Source organism: Thamnophis elegans, chromosome 4 (genome assembly GCF_009769535.1).
Source record: "Thamnophis elegans isolate rThaEle1 chromosome 4, rThaEle1.pri, whole genome shotgun sequence".
In the NCBI taxonomy this organism is placed as follows: Eukaryota; Metazoa; Chordata; class Lepidosauria; order Squamata; family Colubridae; genus Thamnophis; species Thamnophis elegans.
Genome location: NC_045544.1, coordinates 132,743,248 through 132,770,642, shown reverse-complemented (window position 1 = coordinate 132,770,642; position 27,395 = coordinate 132,743,248). Strand labels below are relative to the sequence as shown.

General features: G+C 38.1%; 1 protein-coding gene across 6 annotated transcripts; it reads left to right on the top strand.

The window, feature by feature from the left end:
- VEZF1 (vascular endothelial zinc finger 1) lies at nt 1–26,221 on the top strand. Of its 6 annotated transcripts, none has more exons than XM_032217109.1 (9): nt 1–253; nt 11,001–11,719; nt 12,319–12,382; nt 15,802–15,985; nt 17,462–17,503; nt 18,849–18,986; nt 22,400–22,438; nt 23,193–23,237; nt 23,847–26,221. In XM_032217109.1, the coding sequence occupies exons 1-9, from the start codon at nt 221–223 to the stop codon at nt 24,272–24,274; spliced, it is 1,692 nt and encodes a 563-aa protein (XP_032073000.1). In that variant the 5' UTR covers nt 1–220; the 3' UTR covers nt 24,275–26,221. The 6 variants fall into 6 exon arrangements, with proteins under 6 accessions (XP_032073000.1, XP_032073003.1, XP_032073004.1 ...); XM_032217111.1 differs by having other exon boundaries at nt 2–253; nt 11,001–11,698; XM_032217110.1 differs by lacking the exon at nt 1–253 and adding an exon at nt 1,345–3,581.
- The last annotated feature ends 1,174 nt before the right edge of the window (nt 26,222–27,395 follow it).

The window sequence follows — 27,395 nt, the reverse complement described above, 5'->3', positions numbered from 1 at the left end:
CGGCCCAGGGCGAGCCAGCTAAGCAAGGCAGGAAGAGCGAGCGCGGCGAGGAGCCGCCGCCACCAGGACCAGGCCGCCGGGCCTGAGGAGAAACCATTTATATAGAGAGCGACGAGAAGACATTTATTTTTTAACCCCCCCTCTTCTCCTCCTCCTGCGAACGGCTCCTCCTCCTCCTCTTCTTCCCCCCCTCCCCTTCCTTTCTCCCGGCCGCAAAACCATGGAGGCCAATTGGACCGCGTTCCTTTTTCAGGTGAGGGGGAGAGAACAACGCCCGACCGTTAAAATATTTTTAATTTTGATTTTTTTTCTCTCCTCGGTTTTCTTTTATCGGCGCCTTCAGAACAACATGAACACCAACCGACCATCCAACCTCTTAAACCCCCCCCCCGAAGGCGGCCAGCGTGCCCCCCCCGCTTAGGCCTCCTCGCCTGAGGAGGAATCCGGCTGGCTCTGTCAGCAGCGGGCGCCCTCTCTTTTTCTCTGCCGCCCCCTCCCTCCCTCCCTCCCGCAGCGCAGACGGGGGGGGGGGAGAGAAGAGAGAGAAATAGCGGGAGGAGGAAGAGGAGGAGAATCGGGCTGCGCTCGCCAGCGCCGTGGGAGGCCAACGGGAGCGCGGTTTTTTTTCTCCCTCTTTCCCCCCCCCTCTGTCTCCCCCCCCATAAATAGCTGCTTTCCTCACTCAGCGCCATCCCCCCCCCCGCGCGCACAACCTTTGCACGCGCGCAAAACTACTGAGAGCGGCCTCTTCCCCACCCCCGTTTATTTCTCCCCTTCTTTTGGGGGGTGGGTGGGAGGGAGAAGAAAAAAGGGGAGAGTTAAGCCGTGTGGTCTGGGACGGGGCTGTGTGTTTGTGTATGTGTGTTTATGGGGTGAGGGTTATTTCCCTCCGGGGGGGACAGAAAAAAAGGGGGGGGGAGAGTTAAGCCGTTTGGTCTGGGACGGGACTGTGTTTGTGGGGGGTTATTTCCCTCCTCTTGGAGGGGCAGAAAAAAAGGGGAGAGTTAAGCTGTTTGGGATGGGGCTGTGTGTTTTGTGTGTGGGTTTTTGTTTTTTGGTTATTTGTCTACTTTTTTAAAGCTTTGTTCCCAATAAGCGTTGGCCGTTCCCCGCCAAACTACTTCCCCGGGTTTTTTTCCTTTTCTTTCTTTTTGTTGTTTCGTGTTCACCAAAAAGGATGATAATGCTCTTATTGTGGTTTGGGATTATTGGGGGGGGGGAGGGTTGGAGACTTGGACCAGTCTTGTCCTGATTGGGTTTTATTTTATTAAGGAGGGGGAGAAAAAAACAGATTGTTTCTTTCTTTCTTTCTTTCTTGCTCTCTCTCTCTCTCTCTTTCTCTTTCTCTCTCCCCCCCCCTTTTTAATTTTGGTTTAAAGGTTGCAACTAATTTTATTTATGGGGCTTATTTACACCCTGCTCTCCAACCCCTACCGTTTTGTTTTTTTCCTTGCTGCATTTTTTTAAAAAAAAACATATTTGTTTGCCCTTCAGTTTCTTTAGAGCGATTTCATCAAATTCCCACTGTGGGAGATTTTCTTCCTACTCTTTCCTCGGCTCAAAATTTTGCTGCATTCCTTGTTTCTTCTGTCCCTATTCATGGGTGGTGGTGAAGGAATAGATTGCAGTATATTACACTCCTGCTCCTACATCCACTCTGTTTTCTTCTTCCCTCTCAACATTTCAGTGAGATACTCAGAATTATTTTCTTATCCCATGTACTGCAAAATGGGATTCTGTGCACACTTCAGCTTGCTGGAGTCTCTCTCCATCTTGTGTTTTCAAGCAGCTTATTTTCTCTCTCCTCCAGTATTTCGGCAGCTTTATCATTGTCTTTCCTTGTTTCTCTGGGATTCTTGACTCCCTCCCTTGCGGCTACACGCTATGAGATTCTCTATACATTTTACTTCAGTCTGCAGTAATGTTTGCTTTGAATTATGTCCTTGTTACCAGATGCTTCTATTACTTCATATTAAAGCATCATTCCCCTCTTAGTTCTTTTACTTACTTTTACTGTTTACTTTGCATGCTTCCTTATTTTTTAATTGCAGTTGTTTCCCATCAAATTGCTATCATTGGCACTCCCATTAGCTTTTAAGGTGCCACATGAGCTTGTAGGGGATGATCTGTACCATATTAGACTTAGTCACCCTGGAATTAATTTCTGCTGCTACATTTTCTGCCTTCTGCACATAATGTTACCCTTGATTGTCACTTTTTAAACAAGTTCTTGGTTGTTTATGGTATTTTCTTTTCACCATCTTTGTTCATGAGAATAATGGTTCTTTTATTTTGAATGCAGTATTCTACTTTTGTCTCCATTGCTACCTCCTGTTGTCTTCCATTTTTAAAGTCGGCTACTTATCTCTACGCATGACAAATTTAGACTCTTCCACTGCTTACAACTTGGTCCTCCAATTTTTTTCTGCTATGTTCTCTGCTTTTGTACTCGCCCCCCAACTCCTCCTAAGATGTCATTGTTACCATTACTTTCTTTTGCTCCCCACAGTGTTGTCTTTCATGCCAGCTTCCTTCTAATTTTGCTGTTTTTTTCCCCCTTGGTGTACTCATCTCTTAAAGAGATGATCTCTTACCACTTTCTGCTTTGCAGTTCTAGGTTTACTGCTTTGTCTTCCTTTCCCCTTTTTATAAACATGTATCAAGATGCTTCATTGTATCTTCTTATCCTTTCTTTTAAAAACAGTCACTTTATCTACTCAGTTGTCTTTTGTTCTGCTCTCTTATATTATCCTCTTTAGCCTTTAACCTATTTTTCCTCTCTGCTAATCTGCCACATTAAAGCATTTGTTTTCCTGTTTCTTTTTGCTGCAACTCTGGGAAATGCTACATACATGTCTATTTTAAATTATTTTATGTGATTGTTTGCTTGATAACTTGATAACATTTTCAACTTAAGAACAGACAATATTCAGAGGCAGTCATTTTAGGAAATATAGCTGAAGTTATTCCTTAGATACAGATTATAGTCTGTTTTGACAATTCAGAGAAGTGACGCTGTTTACTGAAACCAAATTAAAATTAATATTGGGACAGAAGTGATTTTATGATGGTGGAGATGATGGATAGGGTAGTTTGAAAGAAAACACATTCAGGTTTTTTTGCTTGAGCTTAAAAAAAATACTTGCTCAAGAGAAAATTCCAGAGATTGTTCTCATCAAATTTGGACTTACTAAGTGATAAAGCCTGTCCAAGTTAAGCTTGATTTCTTTACAAAAAGGACTGCTAAGAACTATTAAGGATTCTAGAAAATAAAATAAAAATGATGGTAGGTAGCTTGCAAGTTGAGTCATTTGGAAGCATCAATTTTCTCTAAGGAATGCTGCATACCAGATTACTTTGTCTTTAAATCTACAAGCCAGATGAGAAGCTAGGTTATAATACATTTTCCTTTTTTAGCTTGAAACTGTATACTAATTACAATACCTCTTCTCTTTCCTGAAGGTAAAATAATACCCTACAAATTATGAGTTTGCGTCATTTGCCCACTTAGTTTTCTGTTCTTTTTAAAATGCAAAGCATGACTCCAGTTTGAAAACATGAATTGGAGGAATAAATCTGAGGTGAATGCACTGCAGTCTTTCTTTTCTAAAAGCAAAAGTCTTCCAAGTACAAGATGAGTCATTTGCTTAGGTGCCCAGTCTCTGGAAACGGGCTTAGAACATGATCTTGAAAACAAAATTTGTTTGATCTTGTAACCCATACAAAGTTTGTGTGTCTTAACTACCTGCAGTAGGCATGAAATGTTCTATTATTAACAATTATGAAGTATATGTATAGTTCAGAAGAGTGTAATTATTTGATAAATTCTGAATTTTGTTAATCTCTATAGAGAACATTGCATGAATTAGGAAGTAATGGCTATCCTTTCTGAATCCTTGGTGGAATTTTTTTTTAAAAAATAACCACTTATTTGACAGAATGTGGGTTGTGGTGGGCTACAATGGTGCTCTTCTGGAAAATATTGACAAACCTTGTTTTGAAAAGCTATAATAGATAGAAATGTTGCATTTTTTTCATTCTCCACTACAGTAAATGGGTAAAAATGTTAGAATCAGTTCTTAAAAGTCATCTTCAGATCATTGGGTTTAAAATTACAAACTCTATTAATCATTATGCTTCCTTATACTTCGTATAGTTTTTGGTAGTTAAAGAAATATATTTCTGGATTATAACAGAATTAACGTGTTTTAAAACAGTATTTAAGTTGCCTAGAAAGTTCAGGCTGCATGTTAATAAGACATGTGTCTAATAGCTCATTCAAGATATGATTCACTAATGCTAATTAGCTACTCTGACATCAAAATACAATGCAGAAAACTTTGCCTCTAGCTACAGAAGTTTGTAGTGCCAAATATTTCTACTCTAGGTCATGAAACAGGATTTTGTTTTATTATAAAATTCTCATTCATAAAATAAAAATCCAAGAAGTATGGAATATATATATAAATACACCAAATAAATCATGCCTTTTAATTTAGATAGGTTTGGCTTTACAAGAGAGGGCAGGACACAAAGGAATATTTATACTTCAAACATATTAAATGCATTTATTTACAGATTAATTCTTAAGATGTCCTTATAGGGCATAACATAAAGGTCAACAAGATTTTTAGAATTGGTTACATGTTAACAATTTTCCGTTTTAGGAAGCAAGAGCTGTCCAAATAATGCCTGCCTGCCATTAGACAAAATAAACTGGCAACTTCAGGCAATAGGGTTGTAGTACATGAATGACAGCAATTTTTATTGTAATGTTTCAGTTTCATGTGCAAAATAATTTATCCAGTTCTTAGTATACTGAATAAATTGGAGTAAAAGGGTGGCATCTTTGACTGTAACTCAAACTAGTCTAAGAGGGATCAATTTGGGATTGGGTCAATGTGCATATAACCTTTATAATGGAAGGTATCAATATGAGTTATGACATTAGTAAAGATTTGAGGCAAACATACAACACACACAAGAGCCTACAAATGGCTCTTTGAACCTTGCCCGTGTGTGTGTGTGTGTGTGTGTGTGTGTGTATAATGCCCCTTTATTTTCTGCTATATATTTTCTACTTATATAAGTATGTATATGTGTGTGTATGCATGTACCCTGTTTCCCTGAAAATAAGACTTCCCCGGATAATAAACCCAATTGGGCTTTTGAGCGCATGTGCTAAAATAAGCCCTCCCTGAAAACATTGCAACACAGCAGCAGCCATGAGGTGACCACGCTCACCGCCTCCTGCACCTCAAAAATAATCAGACCTCCCCGAAAATAAGGCCAAGTGCTTATTTCAGGGCTCAAAAGAAAATAAGACCCTGTCTTATTTTGGGGAAAACACTGTGTGTGTGTGTGTGTGTGTGTGTGTGTGTGTGTGTGTGTGTGTGTGTGTGTGTGTGTGTTTGTTTGTTTGTTTGTTTCAGCATTGTGTTTGGCTGTATTGGTTTTATTGCTCATAAAGCTAGTTGCAGGAATCATTTAGGTGAAATCCTCATGGAAAGTAGAACCTTGTGTTGGGGTCATTCTCTGGTCACCATTCACCATTCATGCTATCAAATACACTTGTTTTTTGAAATGCAGGCTATGCTTGCAGATCTTGTTATTTTTCTAAGGCAACAATGATCTGTGTAGCAAGAATAGGTTTTGAGAGTTCAGTATAGGGCCTATTCTGACAGCTACTTGCACTTAAAAGGATAAAACAGCTTGCAGACATCTCTCTCATCTCTAGTAAGTGATTGATTTTAACAGTACTGGTGTTGGCGGAATTAAAATTAAGTAGTATATAGCAACAATAGCCAAATTAAAAGCATCTGGACATTTTGATCCCAATACAGGGAAAATATCTTTGCATAGACAAACCTGTTTTCAGCTGTCCTGGGTCCTGGGTAGAAATGCTTTCTCATTTCCACATCTCTGTTCTCATGCACAAATGTTGTAAGACAAAAGACAGAAGACTAGTCAGAAAAGCTGAAGAGCAAAATCACTCAATTGCCATTTCCTGTCTTATAGTGTGGGTAATAGATTGTGGAAGCTTGGCAAATCATGTTATGGATCACCAGCTGGTCTTTTCGTGTCTAAAAAGCATGAGCTATTTGACTTAGTTCAGACTATTCAAGTGGAAAAAATCCTGTTGAAATGCAACTCATGAGAGAGTTGCACGTTGTAGGCTGGGGCTGGGATCCAAAGAACTCTTAAGTAGCTTGGCGGGGGTGGGGCATTCAATCAGTTTTTGTCAGACAAAAGCCTTCTGTGTTTCATGATAAACTGCTTTTGAAATGGAGTGTTTCAAAACTAACTTGTGATGATGCATATAGTGCAAGACTCTGGGAGAGCTTTAGCAAGTCTTCAGCCTGGTTTTCTGCATGAAGCATACAGTACCGTAACCCATTAACTTTAAGGAAACTTATAAGCTACTTGTAAATATTTGTGAAAATCTTTGTTTCTCTAGCTGTGGTTACAACCAGGCTGTTTCATGGATTTGTTATAGAAGCTAAAGCCTATCATTGTGCTATTCTTTCTTATGTATTCACAATCTAATAAAGTAAACTGGGTATTTATAATTCTATTCGTACCTTGTAGTTAACCAAATAGTCTGTCATTAAGATAGAGATCATGTAATATGTTGAATATCGTGAAATACACCCAGTCATTACCTCAAAAATTGCTCCCCTCAGGGAATCAAAAGATGGGTTGCTGTAATGAGCACCTTACCACATCCCTTTGTGATGAGCTCCTGTGTTTAGAAAATAAGTGGCTTATTGGGGAAATCACTGCGGGTAAAATTAGGTAACTAGTATCATCTGGGGTTCTTTGGCTGAGGATTGGTTTTTATTTTAAATAGAAAAAAAGGAGATTCCTCCATGGTTTTGTTTATAAGTGAAAATTGTTATTTTTTTAAGTTGCCAAGAGTATAATTTATAAATGCTCTCACTTAAGAAAGCAGATGTGAGATTTAATAGTTTTCAGACTATCTTTCTGAGAACACTTGAGTTACTAAGAATGTCTATGTCTTTCCCCACAAAGTGCAGATTTGTACCATAACTCATTGTCTCAAACTAAATAGACAAATAGAATTGGGGTGTCTATACTCGGATTAAGACATAAAATGGGAATAGAATAAAAATAACAAAAGACAGGAATATTCAGTTTTGAGTCTCTGGACTGCTTTCCATGACCTTCAGAATAGCTTTTAAGCCCATTTTTTTTTAAATTGTAATCTGGCTCCCATCAGGTAACACATACTATAGTGTAATCCTCAAATACCTTTATTATAATATTTTTTAAAAGATACTATTTTTCTGAAATCTACAGAAAAGAGTAAAAATCTAGCTGTGTCTCAATACAGCAAGGATTTCTTCCAGTTTATTATCACTCCATCTGCCATCTTCAACCTTCTGAAGACATTGCCCTCAGATAAAAAAACTGCCTACATAAACTACATAAAAACTCTTGAAATTTTGATGAAGCAGAAAAAGTTCTGAATTTTATGGGAGAAGGAATTGAAAAATGTGCAGTACTTCTATTCATAACGATAGATTCATAAACATGTTTGGTATTGAAATACAATAATTATAAATGTTATTGATTGAACTTGCTTTAAAGTAATTTAATTATAAATAAATTACAGCTTCTGAACTCTAGCAACAGATTTTGTTTTTGCTTGCTAAGAAGAAGCAAGACAGTCAAAAAAGTTAACATCAAAGACAAAAAAAAAACCACCCAGCTGTGGTAAAACAAAGAATTCTGTGTACTCTAAACTTTGTATCCTCAACCATTTAAATATGAGCCAGCAGTGTGCAGCAGCTGCCAAAAAAGCCAACACAGTTCTAGGCTGCATTAACAGAGATAGAATCAAGATCACGTGAAGTGTTAATACCACTTTATAATGCTTTGCTAAGGCCACACTTGGAATACTGCATTCAGTTTTGGTCACCACGATGTAGAAAAGATGAGACTCTAGAAAGAGTGCAGAGAAGAGCAACAAAGATGATTAGGGGACGAGACTAAAACATATGAAGAACGGTTACAGGAACTGGGTATGTCCAGTTTAATGAAAAGAAGGACCAGGGAGACATGATAGCAGTCTTCCAATATCTCAGAGGTTGCCACAAAGAAGAGGGAGTCAAACTATTCTCCAAGGCACCTGAGGGTAGAATAAGAAACAATGGGTGGAAACTAATCAAGGAGAGAAGCAACTTAGAAATGAGGAGAAATATCCTGACAGAACAATTAATCAACTTGCCTCCAGAAATTGTGAATGCCCCAACACTGGAAGTCTTTAAGAAGATGTTGGATAGCCATTTGTCTGGAACGGTATAGGGGCCAACCTAGGCAGGGGGTTGGATTAGAAAACCTCCAAGGTCCCTTCCAACTCTGTTATTGTATTAAGTACAAAAAGCACTGATTTGTCAGAAGATGAAAAAAATTCAGGAGTCAAAATTCAGAATACAGATTTTGTCTAATCGGTCTCATTTTCTGAATCTGAAGTACTATTATTGAAAACAGTTTTTACTTTATTATGGACTTCTGAAAATTAGTTTCTGTATCATTTCATGTGTTAATCTTGGTATAAATATCTCCAAACATAGTTTGCATTTTATCAATTTTCATTTAAAATGAAAACATTAGCACGTGAGTCGTATTTTTCTTTCTTCAATATTTTTTGAGAAGAAAAAAGATCATGAGATCTTTTTCTGGCCTACTACATCGTTGATGGTCAACAATGAGTTCTAAGTGTTTTGAGTGTAGGAGTTGTGGAACACCAGAATATCTTGATCTTCATAATGTTTAGCAAATGTCATATTTCTTTAAAAAGTTCATTTTATATTTCCCTGTAATCTATATTCACTACAGAACATAGCTAGTTCTGTTGACTATGAAGCATTTTGTCTTCATTAAATCGGTGGAAGATGGGCTTCTGAAAAGTTGTATTCACATTTTTCCTAAAAATAGAAAAGGTTGGATTCTGCTGGATTTCCCAAGGGAGATAATTTTATGAAAAGGTGTGCACAAACTGTTGGCTGTCTGTACTAAAGGTTGTGTATATTAGAACAAGATTCATTTGTTAAACGGTATTGTTCATAACTGAAATAAATCTGAAAGTACATTAGCTAAGCTTGAAGATGTCTACGTGGGTTTCAGCGGAGGTCATCTAAAGAGTTGCTTGATTTTGCTGAGCACTTTTTATTTACAGGTATTTCATGACTTATAACCACAATTGAGCCCAAAATTTATGTTGTTAAGTGAGATATTTGTTAAGTTAGCTTTGCCCTATTTTATGACCTTGCCACAGTTGTTAAATGAATCACTACAGTTGATAAGTGAATCTGGCTTCCCCATTGACTTTGCTTGTCAGGAGGTCGCAAAAGGAGATCACATGATCTTGGGACACAGCAATAGTCATAGGTATGAACCAGTTGCTAAGCATCTGAAATTTGATCACATGACTATGGGGATGCTACATAACTGAAAAATGGTCATGTCATTTTTATCCCCATTGTCATAACTTTGAACAGTCACTAAATGAACTGCTGTAAGTTGAGGACTACCTGTGTTTTTGATATGTTGGGATCTGGAGGAAGGAAATGTGTCCTGCTAATAGTTTTTGTGGCTTTTGATACAGCCGACAATTGTGCCTTATAGGACTGCCTACACGGTGTAGGGAAAGAATCATTGTCTGGTACTTGTTCCATTCTCTCCTTAGTGGGTGGTTTTAGTAGGTGAAAGAAGGGAATGGGAGATCAGCCGAGTGGCCCCTAATTTTTGGGATGCTGCAGAAATAAGTTCTTTACTCCTTGCTTTTTAACAAGAAGCTATTGGATGAAATCATCCAGCAATTCAAGGTATGATAATATCAGTATCCTTGTGATGCTCAACAGTATAACAGATGCTGTTGTGATGATGCCTGGAAGCTCTAAGATTCAGTTGGAAGAGGAAAGGTTGAAACTGGAAATTTGGGTACGATAAGGTTATTTATCCATTGGAATTCTCTATTGCTACAATTCAGGAGTCCTTCTGGGCTTATGGTTCCTGATTCATCAAGTGGAGGTATTGCCAGAGAAGCCTATATCTAGGTCCAGCTGGTGCACCAATTGTAATTGCCCCTGGGTAAGAGGACTTGGCCACAATAACTCACACTTTCATCACTACCCAACTTGACTGTTACAATGCACTTTTCATGGGGCTGCCTTTAAAGAGCGCTTGGAAGCTGCCGCTAGCCCAGAATGCTGGAGTCCTCATGCTTACTGGTGCTCACTTCTATTAACAGTGATTTTCTGGGTCCTGCATAAGCTACGGAATAGTTTTCTAGGTACAATTCAGGGTGCTGATGTTGTTCTATAAGGGCTAGCATCTGATTACCTCAGCTCCAAAGAGAAAGCTGGGAAGAAACATTTTGTAATCCTAGCTTTCCAAGAGATTTGTGGGGTTGAGATGAGTGACACTGCTTTTATATGGCAGCACTGGAGCTTTGGAACAAGGGGAGGACAGGCAGGCCACCTTTTCTTTCGTTGGCTTTCTGGAAACTTAAAAACAGTGGTTACAGAAGCCTTACCTGACGCCATCTTTTTGTTTTATTTTCTGTTTATTGTTATTTTCTTTCTCATCTTGTTATTGCTATCTTTATTTTGATTGCATTTAACCTCCTCATGGATATTTTAACTTTGTCTTATGTAGCCTGAAGGCTACCGAAAATTTGATTTTGGTGGAGTAGATGATGGATGGCTAGAGTGGAGCGCTAATACAGTACGTGCAAAAGTTTACTTTGATCATTCTTGGTTTCTAGTTAGAAATTTCTTTTTAAAAAATGAAGGTGTAATTTGTATGGTAAACATTTGAACGTAAGAATTTAGAATTTAAGTGCCTTCAGTTTCTTTTCAAGTCAGAGTTATATGTTGAATCTGTGTTTGTAGATTGCTAAGTTGTGTGTTTTTTCTGCTGATCAACTGCACATTGCATCCCCCACTTCTGAAAGTATGAATGTTTGGTTTCAGGCGCATGAAGCATCGCATCACCAGCAGCAAGCAGCACAAAATAGTTTGCTGCCTCTCCTGAGCTCAGCTGTTGAACCTCCTGACCAGAAGCCCATTTTACCCTTGCCGATAACACAGAAACCTCAACCCCCACCCGAAACACTAAAAGATGCCATTGTTGGGATTAAAAAGGAGAAGCCGAAAACCTCCTTCGTATGTACATACTGCAGCAAGGCCTTCAGGGACAGCTACCATTTGCGGCGCCACGAATCCTGTCATACTGGGATAAAGCTGGTGTCACGGCCAAAGAAAGCCCCTGCCACAATGGTGCCCCTAATCTCCACCATTGCAGGGGACAACAGCCGGACATCGCTGGTTTCCACCATCGCAGGCATCCTCTCAACAGTCACGACGTCTTCCTCCGCTACCAACCCAAGCAGTAGTGCCGGTGCCACAGCCATGCCAGGGACACAGACTGTGAAGAAGCCCAGCAAGCCCGTGAAAAAGAACCATGCCTGTGAGATGTGCGGCAAGGCATTCCGGGATGTCTATCACCTAAACAGACACAAGCTGTCCCACTCGGATGAGAAGCCCTTTGAGTGCCCAATTTGCAATCAGCGCTTCAAAAGGAAGGACCGCATGACCTATCACGTGAGGTCTCATGAGGGTGGCATCACCAAACCGTACACCTGTGGTGTTTGTGGAAAAGGCTTTTCGAGGTACCATGTAGAAAATCCCAGGCGAGCTCAAGTATTGGATTTTCATTCCGCGATCGCGATGGGTGGGAGGGTGGGAGGAATTAGAATAGGAAAGCAAGAAATGGGGATGGGGGGATGGAGTTGGGGAAGAGGACACCAGGAGAAGTATATTTGCATTTAAATCTGCAGTCAGCCTTTGCTAATGGTGGGAAATAACTGCTTGTTTAAAATTCAAAATTAAATTATGTAGCTGGCCTTTGGCTTGCAGTGAAGGTATAAGGACTTTTTTTAGCACTTTTTGTTAAGCATTACTATATATGTAAGGCATTAATTTAGCAGTGTTGTTGAGTCAAACAGCCTCCATTTTGCTTGGACAATCTCCCATTTTAAATGGCTAACAGCCCCTAAGATAATTTTTATCAATTTAGATTTTTCAGGGGAGGTTTACAATAATTACAGGAAACTCCCATGTGTAGCTGAAGCTTTGTGATATTATGAAGATTTTTGCAGAAGAGATAAGATCATAGGTTTGTGTAACTTGGAAATTTCTCTTGGGCAGGATGTTGGATTGAATAATTGATTAATTCTGTTTTTGTGTAACAATTTGCTTTCTTGTGTCTACTTTCCTTCTTTTTCCACAGACCTGATCACTTAAGTTGTCATGTCAAGCATGTTCACTCTACAGAGAGACCTTTCAAATGCCAAGTAAGATTTTTTTTTATTGATCTGTATTGCTTAGCTTATTAAGACACCCAAATGGACTCTAGTAAACTCTGAAGTTAGACATCATTCAATAAAAGTGAAGGTTCAGAGCCAAGTATTAATATTAGCCCCCATTATGACCCTTGGACAGTACATAGCTAATCTATAAAAGGTAAAGAGTGGGTTGGGCCTTATTAATATGGTCAGACACCAGCAGGAAATACTAGAATCATAGGCAACTCTGGAAAGCCAATAAAAGTCAGGAAAGAAAGACGGGGGTCAAATGCTTCTGCTGATAAGGAAATTGCAGTAAGTGAGCTTGGTTCAGAAGACTATCCATTAAAAAATACATTGGAAGTTAATAAAGGCCCCAGCCTGGGCATTATCCCCATGAACTTGATTAAGTAAGAATCAGAAGGAGTTATTGGGAATAGGTTGAAAAAATTATGAGACCAGAGGAAGTCACACGTGAACTGTGACTGATGCTTACTAAGCCAGCTGAAGCTTTACAAAATAATTGCAAGTTTTACAGTTTAAAAAAAACTCTTCATTAGTAAGTTATTAAAATTGAACACCCCTCCAAAGAAGAATGATGGTAGAAAATATTTATGAATGTGGCAGGTCCATTCTAAAATGGAGTGAAAGATCCTCCAAAGTTTGCAAAATGGGTTACGTCAGGCCAGAGATGGAGTTTGGCTGCATTCTCCTGGAGTTACTAGTACTCCATCCTGGAGATTTTTTAAAAAAGATTGGATATCCATTTGTCTGGGATGGAATAAGTTCTCCTGACTTGAGCAAGGGGTTGAACTAGAAAACCTCCAAGGTCCCTTGATTCTATGCCTCAAGAAAAAGAAATAAGCAGGTAATTGGTTACACCCTATTCTTGGAAATACAAAACCTAGGTGATTATGTCAGGACTATTTTCATCCTATCCAGTGTGCATGTATTTTGGTTATAATAATGAGAGTTGTTTCTATCAGTGCATTTTGAAAGGCACCTGACTGGGGAAAGCTGAAGCACAACAATGATTAGCACACAAATAAAGTAAACTGCAACAATAAAGAATATCTAAAATCTGCTTTACAGTATATGGAGTATTTGTGAATAATGAGCTGTAGTAATGACATCTAAAATAACTAAGTAAATAATAATACTAAAGTTTTCATGTAGAAATAGAATTCTGTGGGTACACAGTAAGCCTGTGCCCCATTCAGAAATACAGCCTTCCTTGCAGCCACTACTCTAGACTTCATTCACTGAAGTACCAGGAGAAGGGCCTCAGAGCTTTACACAAAAGAAGATGAACACAGTTTCTCTTCATAGCTTGCAGTGAGGAAATCTGGTGGGATATAGGGATGTGTAGGGGAAGGCCTTCTATGTTCCTAACTGTTTCAAACCCATGCATGTTCCAGTGAAAACCTGAAGAGGGTTCTGTTTTTATATCCTTTACCTTTAGAATAGACTGCCCATTCCCAAAGCCTTTGAACAACTAACAATCAGAAACATTGCCTCAGTTTAAAACACCCCCCCCCTCAAAAATAATATGTAAAACCACATGTAATAAAATTGTAAATAATGACAGTAGTAGAAGTTTCAGAAAAATAGAAAGTCTTTTGATGGAAGTTTCATTTCAGATACCATAGTGTGGCTGCTACCAGATAATTTCAGTAGCTTTTGTATCAAGCCAAATAATTATGGACTTAATAGTGACAATCTGTTTTAGTTATAGAGTCTTACTAGGACCTAAAGAAGGCTCCATAACTATTGACTGGAGGCCAGAATTGTTTTCAGGTGTACAGTAGGGGTAGGCAATCAGTGGCCCTTGGAAGTTTCCCCTTCAATGCCTGAGGGCTAGTGGACTTCCCAGTAATTTTGAAGGTGAAAATGCACAAAAGGAGTATTTAGTGTGAACTAAAACTAATCAAGGAGGGAAGTAACTTAGAACTAAGGAAAAATTTCCTGACAGTTAGAACAATTTATCAGTGGAATGGCTTGCCTCCAAAAATTGCCAATGCTCCAAAACCGGAAGTTTTCAAGAAGAGGTTGAATAACCATTTGTCTAAAGTGGTGTAGGTTTGGACTAGAAGACCTCCAAGATCCTTTCCAATTCTGTTAGTCTATTCTAGTTTGTATTCTATATTCTGCTCTGCTCTGCTCTAATTCAGGGCTCTGCCTATCTTACTTTGCCACCTGGTCCACTGCGGCTTCTCTTTTAAAAAGTAAAGAGTTCTCTGGTTACCAAAAGAGTGCCTATCTGTTGGTTTGTTATTTTTCCTTTGCCTCTAATGTCAGACTCTGCACTTGTTTAGGCAGGCTAGCATTTTTTAATGTGGGCTAATAATGTACAAAGTTATTTTTTTTAAAAAAAAATTATTCCACTTCTGTTTAGCTTTATAATTGTGTTTCTAAGCTGGTTCCTGATGACTCATTTTGGCCATTAAATGGTTTGATTTAAAAGAAAGGGTGATTCATGACTTTCAATCTGTTTTTGGATTTTTTAAATGTAACCGAATAATGGAAAAGAAAATCTTGTCCAGGGGCATTATCAGGAGATTGTTATGGGAGATTACCTTGATCTGCTAGGATATATAAAAACACCCTGTCAACCTGATTAGTGTACTTGTCTTTGCTTTAAGGAAGGAAGGTTGTCTTTATACCTGAGTAATATTCAGCTCTTACACATAGTTTAGTTAATCCCAACATCTAGAAATATGCTGCTATGTCTTAGTATGGTCAATTTAATTTTATCTGGCTATATGTGCATTGAAGGTGGTCAGAGTAGTTTAAATAGTATTGCTAATGGCTCTTCATCCATTAGGTAAGGACAGTTGACATCTGGGTTTATTTTGTCTTATCTTTGTTTTTTTGTTTCTTTTACACTTACTTATTTTAAGTGTTTTAACAATTTGTAAATTGTTAAATTGAGTTGCTGGGAGTTATGTGATACATCAATTTATTATAATAATTATTTGCGGTGTGAGAATTAAAGCATTTTTGTATTTATTTTAATTAAGTAAGCTTCGTGTAATGTTATAGTCCAGTACTTCCAGTTCAAAAACTTTGTTCTGCTAAGATCACTTAATCATGATTCTTCCTGACCCTCTATACATACACAAAATATTTTTCCTGTGTACTACTAGAGTCCAAATTTAGGTTTGCTAGTTTATAGTTTGTAAAAGTTGTATGGAGTGAGAGGCATTATTATTGTGGGAGCAATACACCTACTTGTTTAATTATGTCATATTCATGTACTTATTGGGGTGCATTAAATGCAGAGTTTTTAATGGAATGGCACTACATTCCTCTGCAGAGATTTCTTGTGGGGAATTCAAGGTATTTATCATGCACTTACAGTTAACTATTAAAGGTAGTGTTCAGTAAATGAGAATTCTGCTTTAGAACTTCTGTTTCTTTCTGTGTAGACCTGCACAGCTGCCTTTGCTACCAAAGACAGGCTGCGGACTCACATGGTGCGCCACGAAGGAAAAGTGTCATGTAATATCTGTGGTAAACTTCTGAGTGCAGCATATATTACCAGCCACTTAAAGACTCATGGGCAGAGCCAAAGTATCAATTGTAATACCTGTAAACAAGGCATCAATAAAAGTAAGTGGCTACCTTTTTAACAAAAACTGTTTTGCCCTCCAATGTAGCACATGCAATTGTTGGGGGGGGGGGGGTGGGGGACGGACTCTGATGATTTAGGTCATATAAGATGGGACTGGTATCTTTGGTTCACTTTGGTTCCTTTCTGAAGTCTTCCATTTCCTTCAATCCCTAAACTAGAAGCCCAAATGTGATCATACTATAGATAGTCCTTAATTTACAACCATTTATTTAGCAACAATTTGAAGTCACAGCAGCCTCAGGAAAAAAGTGACTTACAACCTGCCCTCAAAGTTATGACTGTTGCACAGTCAGGTGAATACCATTTGAGTGCTTGGCAACTGGCTCACATTTACAATGGTTGCAGTGTCTTATGGTCGTGTGATCACACTTTGCAACCTTCCCATCTGGCTTCTGACAAAAGAAACAGAAAAGCTCGATTTGCTTAAGGACTACATGATGTGCTGAATGAACTCCACATGGTTGTAAATTCAGTCCAGTCATGTAATGACTTGCTTAATGACCACATCAATTAGCAATCAAAGTTCCCATCCCAACTGTGGTTGTAAGTCGAGGACTATCTGTATAAGCAAACAAAATAGTAAGCTGTGGCAAATACAACAAGAAGATCTATGGATGCATTTACCATGGGTTCTCCTAAGAATAGATTAGGATTATATTCAAAATTTGCAGAATTCTAGCCTATGTTTGTAAACAGTTAACTAGATTGTGTACTGATTTTGCTTAGTGTTTAGTCAGGCATTCTCTGAAGGTTAGGTTTTTTGTGAATTAGAATGAGTTCTGGCTGCTGAATGCAATAGAATGAGACAGTAAAGAGATAAGGCAGTACAATAGTCTGTGTACCTAAAGGAACATGTTTTTTTTAGCTGTTCTGCAACTACAATTATGGCAAAGGAATCCACCTACAATAGAATATTTTTTCTTGTATGCTAGCTTTTTTCCAGTTATAGAACATGTCAAAAGACATCTGCCACCTGCTGCCTAAGTCTTTCCTACAAGACGTGTCTGCCAGCTGTGTCATCCTCTTCTTGTGCTTATGCAGATCACGTTTGATGAAAGCATCTGTGTAAATGGATACTTTTTGGCTCATATCTCGGCCCTATTTCCATGGTTGCCCAAACATAGATGAAACAATATAAATTTATGCTTAAGAAAAATGCAACTGTTTACATATTAAGTCAATATTAAGGAATCTATGTAATCAAAAGTTCATGTGAAGGGTTTTGAACTATCCCTTCCCAAAACTGCCATTCCTCTCCTAAGTTTTTCAGATCTTGGTTCCGAATATCTTTTGTTCCTGCAACAATCCAGGGAAGGTAAGTTAGGCTGAATCAATTTCATGAGCTTCATGGCTTGACAGGAATTTCAGGTTCTCCATATCTAAAATATAAGTTGTATCTTATTACTCAGACTTAGTACAATAAATTAAACAGAGCTGTTTCATTCACATTGCAGAATTTGGTTTTTTCAAGCAAGAAAATCTACATCTTCCTGCGTGTGAGTAGTCATGGTTTAAATTTGATATGTTTTAGTATGCTGATTAATACTAAAGTAATTGCAAGATTGATAACATATTTAAAGATTGTTTGCATTCCATTTTCTGTTGAATAATATTAGCTTTTATGGTGGAAACTTCCTATTACCTCCCATTTGTTTGTTGTAGCAACAGCTGTGATCATGATGGAAGAAACAACTACATCCTCCTTTCCTCTGTGTCTTAGGGCTAGGGCAAATCCATATTACAGAAATGTAGTCCCAGTATACATTTACATGAAGGAAAGCAGTTACAGGTAGTCCTTGACTTACAACTGTTTGATTAGTAAAGATTCAAAATTACAATGCCATTGAAAAAAACTTACTTACAACCAGTCCTCATACTTACAACCATTGCATTGGCTCTACAGTTACAGGATTGAAATTCCAGCGCTTGGCAATTGGCATGTATTTACTACAGTTGCAGCATTTCAAGGTCACGTGATCTTCCCAACTGGCTTCCGACATGCAAAGTCAGTGGGGAAAGCTGGATTTGATTAATAACCACATGACTCATTTCACAACTGCAGGGATTCACTTAACAGCTATGGCAAAATAAAAAGATAATAAAATCGGGTGTATCTCACTTAACAACTACTTTGCTTAACAATGGATATTCTGGTCCCAGTTGTGGTTCGTAAGTCAAGGACCACCTATGTTTCCCTTCTAATAGAAGTCATCTTAAAACCCTTCATGGGTACAAAAGGGTTAAGCTACGTTTGTCAAGGAACATCAGCAGTAGATTTCATGATAGGGATTCAGTTTTTCTTCTTAAATGTGCTTAAAATGCAGTTGGTCTTCTGTGGCTGAAACTAAGATGTGTCTCAGCAGAGGGTAAAATCACTCTGCCTTAAAAATTGTACAATTTAGATAAAATAAAAGATATTAAAACTCCCTCTCCCATCCTCACTCCCTCTTATCAATACTAGAATATTTAAAATACCTGCTGTTTATAGCTTGAGATGAATAAGATAGATTCTAGTTATTACATTTCTGTAGCTCCATTTAATTATCAGGTCTTTCAGTCATGGCAGACTCTAAGCTTTATAGATTTGGTTGAAACTTCAGTAGGGATTATATCTTTAACAATTTCCTTCTGATGACAAACAAGCATCCAAAAACTTAATGTTCTTGTGCTGAACTAACAAAGTCACTTGTTTTGTTGTTTATTAGGGGGAAGAATAATACTGTCTTCAAAGTCAGTAAAATGTGGTTTTTAATTTCAAGTTTCTTTCTAACTGAGAAAATTCTAATTTGCACCCATTTGTATTTTTGCATCTTTCTTAAAAAAATAATGTGGCTGGAACAGCTTGTATGAATGAAGAGAGCAACAATCAGAAGCAGCAGCAGCAGCAGCAATCACAGCAACAACATGTCACAAACTGGCCTGGAAAACAAGTTGAGACTCTGAGACTATGGGAAGAAGCCGTTAAAGCAAGAAAGAAAGGTAAAAATGGATGGCAGTAGGCTGTTGGGAGTTCATCTTGCATATGTATAAATCAGTGTTTCTCAACCTTGGCAACTTGAAGATGTCTGGACTTCAACTCCCAGAATTCCCCAGCCAGCATTTGCTGGCTGGGGAATTCTGGGACTTGAAGTCCAGACATCTTCAAGTTGCCAAGGTTGAGAAACACTGGTATAAATGACTGGTATATCCTGCAAGAAACATGGAGTAAATTCATACTCTGTAAATATGCATAAGAGCTACTTGATAATCTCTGGTGATTGTGGTGATCAGCCTGCTTGTTCATAGATTTTTACTTCCTGATTATGTCAAGCAGTTACTTTATGAAAGCCAGGCCAGGAGATGTTGTGGCTTACCAGGTTGCCCATTGTTAATGTCAAAATTTTGATCTCTTGCCCTATTTTCAAGTTGGGAGCATGATTTCTTAGAGGATCTGGCTTTTCTTGTTACTTAATCAGTTTTGTGCATAACCGATACTTAAAATCCTAGCTGTCAATTTAAGTTGCTCATTGGCACTTCAGTCCGATACAAATAGGGCCATTTTACCACAGAATTTCCATAGAGGGAATTCTCTACAGTTTGAAGGAAGCCTGAACACTTAAACTGGTTTATAATTCTTCATAAGGGGGATAAATTGCAGTTTTCCTAAAACACTTTAATTTGGCTAGAAGACATCCAACCTCCATGATTCTTGAACTTGATGCCAGTCTTATTGCAGTTTTATAATGTTGCTTTAATTATTGTTTGTTCTTACAAATAAAATTTGCTAGGGTTCCCTTATGGCGACTTCTGTTGGTAGCATTTTGTTGCCTTTTTAGGACCCATTTGCTTTTAAGACAAGATGTTCAATAGAGATTAGAATGGGAAAGAACTAGAATTTCATATGGAATTGTGTGTTTGTGTATGCATGTATGTGCCTTTGTTCTCTTCATATCAAGGGAAGGGGAGAGTTATATGTGTTTTGATGGCTTACATAAAATAAGCAGTTTTTGTTGCTATAGCCATTTTTACAAAAGCATCTAAGTCAGTGTTTAAAATAGCATTTATCTTTATTATATTATATTAAATCTATATCACTTTTCATTGCAAAGAATCTCAAAACAAGTATAGTAGTATATATCCAGTGTCTACTATGCAGATTAGAGGTCTGTAGCATTCTCCACCCTTTGAATTTGGTGCCTTGTTTTAATTTTTACCTTTTTAACAAGTCGATGGACTTGTTGTTTTACCAGTCTTAAGCTACACTGCTTTAGGAGTTGTATGGAAGGATATTACTGAGCCCAATATGTTTGTGTTAAATGTGACAAGGAAATGTGAATTCAGAAGGAACCGCCTGGCTTTTCTTCTCTGCACCACTCGCCCCTTCCCTTGATTGAAGTTTAGAATTTTGAAGAAGCTTATAATAAACTTTCATGAATAGATTTGAGTAACTTGCTTAGTCTTCTCTGAATGCTTTATTAAAAAGTTGAGATTGCTTGGTATGCTGAATCCATCAGTGAATGAATCCCTTCCATGTGGCAATCTTTAGAGCATCCACAAACATATAATCTCTTACCTTATGGCTTATTTTTGTTGCACGTTTAAACTGAAAATGTAACTGGGCCACAGCCATCTGGTGAGTTCTATGGCCTGGAGTTTTGCAGTTCAAATCCAGTTTGCTTAAGTACATATGATGCACCATGCTGAATTATAAGAGTTTCCGTTCATTTTTCAAATTAGCTATGAATCTTAATTCTTCTAAATGTGTGTTTTCATTCTATTGCTGATGCATATGATGAGTTTTAGCAGCTTGGTCCCTGTTTTTCTCTGCATGCACAGCAGCAGTTTTCAGGAAGCTGGTATTGGAGCAGGAAGTAGAGCTGACCTACAGAATACTCAGCTCCCCGAGGAGCAGAATATATCTTCAACTTTAAAAAAAAAAGTGGGGTCCTTGGTGCTCTCTGAGCTTGGTTGCTTTCTTGCAGACGTTTAATTACCAACTAGTTAACATCATCAGTGTTAGACTCTAACTAAGCTCAGAAAAGCACCAAGGACCCCACAGTTCAGCCCTGACCTACAAAAATTCTTTTTTAAGGAGAAAAATACTGGTGGTGGAAGAGAGCCTGGGATCCTGCAGATGATTGGCAGTGATCATTCCTCAAGATAGACCAAAACTCTACCGCATATAAGAAATGTTCTTTTATGTGGTTGCAGAATAAGCATTTGCGTAATTTCTGAAAATGAGAGAATTAATCACTGAAGGAATCCTAATGGAGGGTGCATGAAGAGAGCACAGAAGGGTGGTTGGAAAGCAGAAGGGGCATTATTAATTTTGGTAGATTCTGATTCCCTTGTGTGGAAGGCTCAGCAGTCTTACCTGTTGAATTGATATTGCACCTTTTCACCAGAAGATCAGGGCAGCATATATAGCACTCTCCTCCAACTACCAACCTGTGAGATGTATTAGACAGAGAGATAAGAGCTGGTACAAAGACACACAGTGAGCTAACATAGTTGTGGGTGACGTGTAAGTCCTAGTCCAGCAACCTAATGGCTACACCATATAGCTGTATGGTAAAATGCTAAGGCAGAGATCAATTGCAGCACGAACTGCTCAAAATCCAAGCAGTAAATCTGATTGCTGTCCCTGCTCTGGCTTCCTAGCACACAAGGGAGATGTTTGGCATCTTGAAGCTTATATACGTTACTGCTGTTGCTTTCCCTCTCGCTTTCAGATAAAATTCCTTCAGCACCACCTATTTCCCCTGTAATGTGAAATGAATTTTTGGGTCCTGGTTTTGAGTTACTATATAGAGTACCATTATATATGCTCAGTATTCTAAGGAGCATATTTAAATACTGCATTGGTCTTCTCATACAGTCGGGCTCATACAAGTATAACCAATTCAGAATTGTGGTACTGAAAAATAGTCTGCTCTGGCATTGTGAGATCAAAAAATAATTTCGATTTGGAACAACCATTGGAGAGGCCCTGCAGGTCAGGCTTGAAAGAACTATGCTGCATTGATCTTCTCATACAATCAGGCTCATACCATGCATAACCAAATCAGAACTTGGTTGCTAAGCTCAGTTAATGCTTATTTTGAAAAGTTTTGTGTCTGTATGGGTGTGCTGTGAACCCAGGCTGTTTGGCTAGCTGCTCATTTGTTAAGAAAAATATTTAGAAAATGGGTTAATTTGGTAACTTGATTTAGTTGGCTGTATGAATATAGCCTTTAAAACATACTAGGCATAAACACCTGACACCATGCCAGAATTTTAGAGCTAGATCTTTTAATCGTGCACATGCTCAAATACAATCTGTATGATGTTATGGGAAAGGGAAAACTAGAATTATGTATCATTGAATGGCTTAATTGCAACACCTTTCCTCCACCTCCCAATTTTGATTACAGAAAGTCAACACACTCTGAGGCCAACTTCGGTCAAGCAAGGTAGGGTCAGATACATTTATATAGCTTGTATTATAAGGTTGGACTTTCAGCTCTCCCCTTGAAAGTATTTTGGGGTACAAGGTTGCAGTTTCCATACTGAACATCATAATTGCTCAACACAATGAGAAGTACCCCGGGTCCTTCCCTTGCATTGCACCACCTGCATTCTCTTGGTCTTCGTAAATACATCCTGCTCTCTTACATGCACTGGAGTCAGTAGCCTAGGCCTCTCACGAAAACCATGTTGTTGCCACCTGGTAAATATGATCTAATGTACCCCAAATTGACATGGATGGCTTTTATTGTATGTTTATTGATTTAAGCTGAGATTCCCAATTGCCACTGGTTTTCCTAATACCAGAAGTTCTCCTCCCCCCCTCCCCAACTCCATGGGAATACGAGTATTTTATTGATAGCCAGCAGGTGGTGCTGATATATAAAAGTAGCTAACTTTACAGCTTCCAGTTGTCCCTAGCTCAAGTAGTGGCAGAGTGCCCTTGGTGTTATACAGTATGAGCCGAATTCTTTCTGTTTCCAGAGGGAATCCGTTCTTAATCGAGGCTAAAACTACCTGATTGGTGGGGTTTGCTGCACTCATCATATTGACTGGGGTATTACAATAACTAAAATACTACACTGATTGAATGATTCCACGAGTTGTGGTTAAATTTATTTTAAAATGAAATAAGCAGGTAATAGTGAAAATTAGCTTTGTGTATCGGTCCCTAATAATGACTTTTTAAAACCTTCACAGAATGTCAGTACAACTTTGAGAAGGCTATAGAGTACGTACCATTCGGTATGTACACTCTCTCTACTTATAATATTCCTCTTCAGAGGACTTTCTGCTAATACTGTGCTGCTTTAATGAACAAATCCCCCTCTTTTTATTACTAAAAATTGCCAGATGTCTTGAACACAGATGAATTGCATGACTGAAGATATTATAGGTTGTAGAATTAGTGTTTAATAATCACATTTCAGAGTATTCTGCTTGAGAATATTTGTTACTGTATAATGAACAGAAACTTAATATAAACTATTAAAGAACATAATATATTCATTGTTATTTTTTTTAAAAATGTAAAGTTTGCCAGTTTACCAGAATACATGAGACACAGGCTTCTTAACTTGTCTGCAAGCCCTTAATTGCTGATAAGCGTCTTGCATTGTGATTTGTATGTTTTTGCTATTGTGGCATAAGCTGTCAGCAAAATGGGCTAGAGTTGGAAAGGTCTAAAATGTCCAGTGGGAAAGGGGTTTGTAGATAAGAGAAGGCTGACTGGCACTGCAAAAGCTTGCATCAAAATCTATTCTAAGGACTGTCCTTTTGGTGTTTCGGAATCTTCTCTGCTCTGTCCATTTGTAAAGCCACAACTTTGGTGTCATCTCTTCTCTTGTTTTCTAGAAGCTGCCAACTTGTGCCAAACGTCCACTGCGGCCCCTACGCCTGTGACTCTCTCTACTCCCTTCAACATAACCTCCTCGGTGGCATCCGGGACGATCACCAACCCAGTCACCGTGGCTGCTGCAATGAATATGAGAAGCGCTGCCAATGTTTCGAGCGCAGTTAACATCTCCAGCCCAATGAGCTTAGGCCACCCCGTTACCATAACCAGCCCTTTGTCCATGACTTCGCCGTTAACACTCACCACACCTGTCAATTTACCAACTTCAGTTACTGCTCCAGTGAACATCGCACATCCAGTTACTATCACCTCACCAATGAATCTCCCAACACCAATGACATTAGCTGGCCCTTTAAATATAGCCATGAGACCTGTGGAAAGCATGCCTTTCCTTCCCCAGGCATTGCCAACCTCTCCCCCCTGGTAAAAAAAAAAAAATCTAGAGCAAAAACTTCATGCAGTATTAAAAAGAAGAATAGAAAACAAGTCCTTAAGAGCAATTAACCTTTTTAAAGTTCATAGTAATGAAACCAGGCTAACTCATTTGATGCAGAAAAAATCATGCTCCAGTTTAAAGGGAAAAAACACCATAATCCAATCCTTGTTCAGTTGGCTGGCTGTTGACTTATTTCTGGGGCTTTTTCTTTCCTTTAAACTGGCAATGATGATTGAAGAAGATCAGATGAGAACTGAGCCCAGTTCCTAAACTTTTTTTTTTTTTGAAAAGTTATCATTAATGGTAACTGAGGAAATTGTAAATGAAACAAAAACCTCTTTATCTAAACACTAGAAGACTCCATATATGGAGATTTCAATAACTACGGTATGGAGATGAATCACTTAACTGGCCAGCTCTGTGACTCTCTGATTGAGAAAGTATTGTAGCGTTGTTTTTTTTTAAGTAAATACATTTCATGGTCCTATTTTTAAAAAAAATGCATTTTAAGTAATTATGCATTTTACCTTTTGGGAATATGATGATTTCAGGCCGAATTCCCTATGGGAAAAGTGATACCAACTCTGATATGCAAAGCATATGGTAACTTTTATCATTCTAACTTCTAAATAACAATAGGGATTATGACCTGGTATTTTGGAAATGTAAATAGTAAGTGACATATTACCCTAAGGGAATATAACCTAATAGTCAGCATATTAAAAAAAAGAAGAAGAACTGTTTCATGTTTGGCAAGGAACAGCTGTGGCTGGTAGAATAGGATTTGAAATCTACGTGAATGCAGTCTAGTCGAAATCCAGCTGGGACTCTTATTATGGAGAGCATACAGAGAGCTTTGAAACATGGAAAAATGGCTTTAAGCTTGAAGACTGTGGAAGTGCTGGGTAGAACATGTGTCTATTCTCACTCTCTCAAGCAGAACCTGCTGATGTGACAAGAGAGCAGGTGTTGTTCGCTGAAATATTTTTTTTTGTCTTATATTATAAAATGGTATACAGTTTTTATTCTAACCACTAACTAGTTAGGATGCCCCTTCAGGACAAGCCAAGAGAGTGCATCTTATTATTTTGTGTTTCATTTTTTTACCTTTTTTGTTCCCCCTTTAATCAAGTGTTGTGCAGATTTCTTCAACTTTGTAAATATTTGCAGAAGAAGCAACAACCATCATTTGTACTTTTAGTTAATTGTGTTAACAAATAGTTATTGATTTGTGGAGGTTTTTCCCATTAACTGATCTGTCCAGTGAAGGGAAATCCTCTCCTTCCCTGCCAAACAGTCCCATTAAAATACCCAAGAATACATCCTTTATTTTATCTGTACATAAAGTAGGATGGAAAATCTAGGGAAGCAATTTTTTTAGGCTATCATGTCACAGTCACTTTTTAATCTTTGTTTTTAAAGACGTACCCTATAGCCAAGACAGTATAAGAAATAATTGGAAGGGAAAAACTGAGGGGCTTTTGCTCAGAGCAAGGATGCCAATCCAATAGCAATCAATATTTTCATTTTTAAAAAAATGGGATGCTGGCAAGCCTGAGAGGGTGGAAGTCTACTGTTTTTGTGTTTATACCCATCGTGTCAGTGTAAAAGCAACATATTTCGTATTTCTGAGGCAAATGTCTGGGGTTAGACTGATGTCCAGATTATGTGAAAATGGTTCTAGGGGCTTGGACTACATAGTAAAAATGGGGGAAAATAATAGAATTTAGTGTAAAATAATTTTATAAATGAACTTTTGTACCTTAGGACATCAAATTGTACAACTTTTGTATATATAAAAGCTTAGGAACTTCCTGTGTAGCAAAAAGAACACATTCCTACACTTTTAATGTATATGTTTGTTATAATGTCATGTAAACATACGCCCCATGTTTGTGCCTTTTAATTAGTTTGTCTCAATAAACAGAAATGTAGAGACTTTGTAGTTGAGTTGAGTGCATTACCCTAGAGTCTTCAAATGGCTACTCTGCTGCTTCCTTGACTCATAAAACTTCCTACATTTGAAATTTGTTCCTGAAGCATCTTAAGGATATGTTTTTTGGGGTGGAGGGCATAATTATTGTGTTAAATATCTATGCTTTCTATCCCAATCCATAGAGAAAACGGATGCAAAGGACTTGGAACTACAATTTGTAAGTATGTACATTGACAGTGCTAAGATGGATCTGTTTGAGAAACCTACAGCTTAAGATACTTGAAGGTACTTCTGGTGAGAATACACTTAAATACTTCATTTCAGATCAAGTTTTAAAACCGTTTTATGTGATGACCAAGCTTCGTTTTTGAAAAGCATTTTATATTTTGGGATGCTTTTTTCAACATTTATCCCTGTACATTGATTGTATCTATTTTTGACTACAGCTTATTTCCAAGGAAGATCGATAAATAGCCCAGTAGATTTGGACTATGTCTGCTTCAAAGACAGTTTGAAATGATAAAAATCATTAGCACTAAGCAAATCATGAAATGCCGGAGCTTTATTGCATTTTTAAAATAATAATAATGCAGTGAATGAAAACTCAAGAAGGGAAGGTTTGAAACTCAACAAATGCAAAATGGAAATGACTGATTAGCTAATTAGCAAAAAGAATTCAGAGTAATTTAAGGGAGGGCGATTGACGATGTGAATGAAACTTTCATTTGAAGTTATAGGTAAATAAGACTTCCATATGCAAATGTCAGGGTTTTGCATAAGAAACTCCTGGAAGATTGTGCCTTTTACTGCTACTACATGGAGCAAATTGCTATCTGGAGTGTATCTCTGTCATCCTTGAATAGTACACTCCAAATGTGCTGGGACTACAGTTTCCATTGCTCTTCAGCTCCGAATGATTTAAGTTAAGGATGCTGAGGACAGCAGGCACCAACACATCTGCACAAGCATTAAGATTATTAGCCTGGCTTTATTTACAGTACAGATTAATTGTGAATTAAGTGTAAATCTAATTGTAAACAATAGATGGAAACTAAGCAAGGAAAATAGCAACCTAGAAGGAAGGAGAAATTTCCTAACAGAACAATTAACCAGTGGAATGACTTGCCTTCAGAAGTTGTGTGTGCTCCAACACTGGAGGCTTTCAAGAACAGTCTG